Below are 4,713 nucleotides of genomic sequence, written 5' to 3' on the forward strand. Positions count from 1 at the left end.
CATCATTTGTGTCGTGCTTGAAGAGCGTGCGTCACAAACGAGTTACTTTTTGTATCGCCTGTCTTACAGTGTGACACAAGAGCAAGCTTGTGACGCGCCTTTACCAAAGCGACACAAGAAGTGTGTTATTTTTGTGACACACTTTTATAAAAGCGACACAAAGAGTGCGTTATCTTTGTGTCGCTCCTTTTTAAAAGTGCGACACAACTAATACGAACTACTATTTAGAATGACCTAATTAAGCTTAATTCAAACAATTAGGTACATGATTAAAATATGGAGGGGTCTAATTGACAGGAGACAAAGTAAATAGGTTTAGATTCGTAAGTATATAAATAAATGGGGGACTAAATTATAGAACGGGAAGGGGCCGATTTGAACAAAAATTGGATTAGCAGGGACTAAACCTGAATAAATAAAATAAAGGGGTTAAAAGGATAAAAAGCCTATTATATATCTCAATTAGGTTAGGGATCATTTGGCAGCCCCCTCTTTCATTCCAGACTCTTCTCTTCCATCATTCAACATCATGAATCAAGAGCTTTCAAGCTCTCGTCCATGGCTTCCAGAAGTCCCCTACCTCTTTCCGGCCGCCTCTTTCTCTCCCCTCTCTCTCTTTCCTTCGCACGCTCTCTCCCTTGGTCTCTGTTTCGTTCGTCCCTTTGTACGGGTTCACGAAGATGAGACTCTATTTTTCCTAACCTGAGATGGTTTCTTGGAGTTTATTTACTCCGATTCGGGATTCTGAAGGTTCTAACGGACCGTTCTCGGCTTTCCAATGATCAGTCGGTTATCGTGGAGGCATTTTCAGGCTGTGCTTCCTCTCAGATCGTTTAAATGTACAGTGAGCGGTCATACTCAGATCGTTTCTCGGGATCGGAAAGAGTTTCATATGCTTCTTGTATTTTCATGAACTCAAGACTTCCAAGTAGGGATTTCTTCACGACAATTTTGAAACGAGGTGGTATCAAATGCGCAAACTCAGACTTCCTCTCAGATTCAATTAGGATGAGTCTAACCTTCTGAGGGGGTTCTAATCGGTCGGAATCCACATGCAAAGGTAAGTTATGGAGGTTTGTGTCCATTCCCCTCTCTCTCTTTTCCCGACCTCAGCTTTTCTTTGGTTTTTCTGGCAATTTGTGCTCCACTGCTTTGGTTTGAGATGCTTACTATGTTTTTTCTGTTTGAGATTGGTCTTTTATTGCTTGAGATGCATATGGGTTTGTTCCCTGTGTTTGTTCGATTTTCTCTTTGTCTTTATGCTTTTAGAGATTTCATAATCTTCTTGCTTTTGATTATGTAGTTTCTATGCTAGGGTTTCTGTTTTTCTGCATTTGGGATTGTTGAACTCATAATTATGAGATGAAGAGTAAAACTAAGCTCTGTTTCTCTGCATTTGTTGAATTGGTTGTTTTAGCCGACAAGTACACTTCCCCTGCGCTTTTCAAATCATGCACTAAGTTTATGGGGTTTGAAGAGGGAAGGCAGATTCATGGAATGGTTGCCAAGAAGGGTTTTATATGTGATCTTTATGGTGCAAAACCCTCCACTTTTATAGTGTTTATGGCGTTGATTTGATGGGTGAGAGGTTAGCTAAAGAGGCATGTCTAGGAATTACAATTAAGTCATTTTCATTGAGCTCTATTTTCCTAGTTTTAGTGCATCCTTTCAAAGTGGGTAGTATTACTAGAGGCCTTCAAGGCTACAAGCGATCCCATATGTGCTTTGAGTTCTTAAGCGACATCTGATGCAAGTGTTGACTGTTATAAAAAAATAAGCCTCAGGTGCAGAGGATCTCCTTTGTGGCTCACTCATTAGGTGGTCTTGTTGCGAGATATGCTGTTGCAAGTTTGTATCAAGAGTCACTGAAAATGGTTTTTTCAAGTTCTTATAGAAAATCCTTAACTAAAGAAAATTTGAATTCAGTGCCATGCCATGATTAAGTCAGAATTGCTGGATTGGAACCCATGAACTTTATAACAGCTGCAACACCACATCTTGGTTCAAGAGGAAATAAACAGGTCAACTGATCAATATATCCCTGTGTTTAGTTCAAATATGTTTCGTTACACCATTGACTTTTGTAAGCTTATCTAGAAAATGCCACTTGTAATTGTATATACACCATTGACTTTTGTAAGCTTATCTAGAAAATGCCAACTCCAAACTAGTTTTTTTATTTTATTCAGCCCATCCACTAGTTAATCTAATCTAATCTACTCATATTAAATATCCTGTACTGGTTTTATACGATGATATTAGATTAAATTTTAGTGTATGAAAAGTCTTCAATTAGTAGAACAATTACTCATTGACCGTTTTATAATAGTTTACTTTTACTTTCCCTCTATCTATGTACGGAATCGAAATAATTTGATGTTACAATATATATTTTAAGTTTTAAAATTTAAAATTTAGATTTAGTTAAATGATAATTTGATACTAGAGATGAAGTGATATAGTTGCACTTATGCTCTAAATTTGTTGAATTGCAGACCTGATGATACTCCATGGGATGGAGGTAAATTCAACTATTCTACATGACCAACTTGGGGTTTCTTAATTATTTGCAGTTGAATAGCAGCCTACTTGGTTTTTTTTTTTTGTATTTTTTTCTAGAGGACTGCCTTTTGTAAATTTTAACAAATAAAATCTGGCATCCTAAAGTTTATCTTATGTCCTGAAAGGGAAAATTATTTATGATGCAATTTGCTGATCTGTCTTTTTGGGTTTTTGGAGTCTTTAAGTCTCTCTTTTTGGGGGGTTGGAGTTTTTAAGTCCACCTGTACTGAATTTTGATGTCTTATCTTATGAAACATTAGTTGTTGCATAATTTATCAATCTAGAACTAATGAATTAATGCTTGGGTAGGACAAACTGGGATTGAAATATTAACTGGAAAAGGAATAAAATCCTTAATGTTGCTGAGTCCATTACCTTTTTGTTTATTATTTTCTGATCAGCAAGCCATGGACTTACCATCAAATGCATAGTCTGGCTTGTTGCTGTGGAGTTCCATTGATTTTTTTTTCTTCATATATATCTGATAAATAGAGGATGTGCTTTGCCAGAGTTTCGTCGTTCTTCTTGTTTTCTTCTAGTTAGTTAGCGCAATGATTGATTTTGTCTGTTGCATCGGATTACTTCTTTCACATAGGATTTCCTGAGAGCTTCTAACATGAGTTACTAATTGTTGATTTGGAAAACAGGAGGGGCGTCGAGTGCATGTCACTGAAAGATACTTGACTGAACCTGACAGAATTGTTGGCGAGTTGCTACAACCAGGCGGTTACCTGAAGTTAATTGAGTTGGAACTTGAAGGTATCATAGAAAAAAAAACAGTTTTCTAAAGCTACTACTACTATGTTTGATTTTAAATGCATTGATAATGGTCTGGTTACGCCTATATCCTGCATTCATATTATAGTAGGGCCACTTGCTTAAGCAACCATGACATTTTTTGCAGATTGTGTGGAAGAAGGTGTTTGGTTATGCTCTTTTCAAGGATGGAAAACATACCCAACTTGCTTATCCCTTGGAAAAGTTCCATTCTGATATAGCGGGAAGGAGCTTTCACAATGGTCATTTTATACAGAGGATGCGGGAAAAAGATGCATCCCTTCCCAAGTATGTTCATTATCGTGTAACTTTGAATTGGTCTTAAAATCAAGTTGTATATTGTGATCATAATTCAAATGTGATTTATCTAAACTTTGTTTTTCTTTACCTAGTGTACAATTGGAGCAAGGAACTGTTAGTTCTCTTCTTGAAGAGCAAGGGACAATCAAAGGAGTGCAGTACAAAACAAAAACCGGTGAAGAGCTCAATGCTTTTGCACCTTTGACAATTGTTTGTGATGGATGCTTCGCTCTCTTTGCAACCCTAAGGTGATAAATCATGATCTTGTAGAATAATAGTGGATCATTAGTTTAGGATTTTTTGGAGGTGCTTGTTAACTTTCCTAAAAAATTTCACCTTTATTATTACTATATTATCAGTATGTGAGACGTTCTCTAAATTAATTTTAATTTCTCATATTTTCTACAGGTTGATGTGCCTTCTTGTTTTGTTGGGTTGGTCCTGGAGAATTGTTAACTTCCTTATGCAAATCATGGAGTAGTACAGAAGTTTGCTGTCTGGTTGATGTACCTAGCCAGAAGGTTCCTTCTATTTCAAATGGCGAAATGACAAGCTATTTGAAGAACGTTGTGGCTCTAAGAAATTGTGTAGCTTTGCTTTTACCCATTGTAATTTTTTGTTGACCACAAATTAGAAATGAAATTCTAAATTATTTTTATGGTGTTTTGGACTGAAGTATGTAATGAATATTGCCGGTTCCGTCTGAAATATATGATTCTTCTGTAGCAAATGACGTAAATTTTATGCTAGATGTTGGAAAATTTTGTAAATTTTTTTTTTAAAAAATATCAATATTTTGGGTCGCATGTGAGGAAGGAGCGATACAAAGTGTACCAGATTAATCGGAGAGCTTGTGTCGCGCGCTCTAAGGGTGCGTGACACAAGAATTATCATATGTTGTGTCGCATACTCTAGAAGCGCGTCACAAGAGTTAATGCTCTATTGTATCGCGCGCGGGAGAAGTGCGACACAACAGATGAGTAACTTGTGTCGCTCTCAAGAGCGATGCAAAGTTCTTGTGTCGCACCCCTGTTGTGTCGCACAAAAGTGCGACACAACAACTTGAAAAAGTGC

General features: G+C 37.0%; 1 protein-coding gene across 1 annotated transcript; it reads left to right on the plus strand.

Moving 5' to 3' along the window:
• Positions 1-476: 476 nt before the first annotated feature.
• On the plus strand, positions 477-4,297 carry LOC136203947 (squalene epoxidase 3-like). The gene is made up of 5 exons (XM_065995159.1): positions 477-2,021; positions 3,210-3,341; positions 3,467-3,627; positions 3,732-3,887; positions 4,048-4,297. Exons 1-5 carry the CDS (start codon positions 1,968-1,970, stop codon positions 4,118-4,120), a joined length of 576 nt encoding a protein of 191 aa, XP_065851231.1. The 5' UTR covers positions 477-1,967; the 3' UTR covers positions 4,121-4,297.
• Positions 4,298-4,713: the final 416 nt, after the last annotated feature.

Source organism: Euphorbia lathyris, chromosome 8 (assembly GCF_963576675.1).
Source record: "Euphorbia lathyris chromosome 8, ddEupLath1.1, whole genome shotgun sequence".
NCBI classification, from domain to species: domain Eukaryota; kingdom Viridiplantae; phylum Streptophyta; class Magnoliopsida; order Malpighiales; family Euphorbiaceae; genus Euphorbia; species Euphorbia lathyris.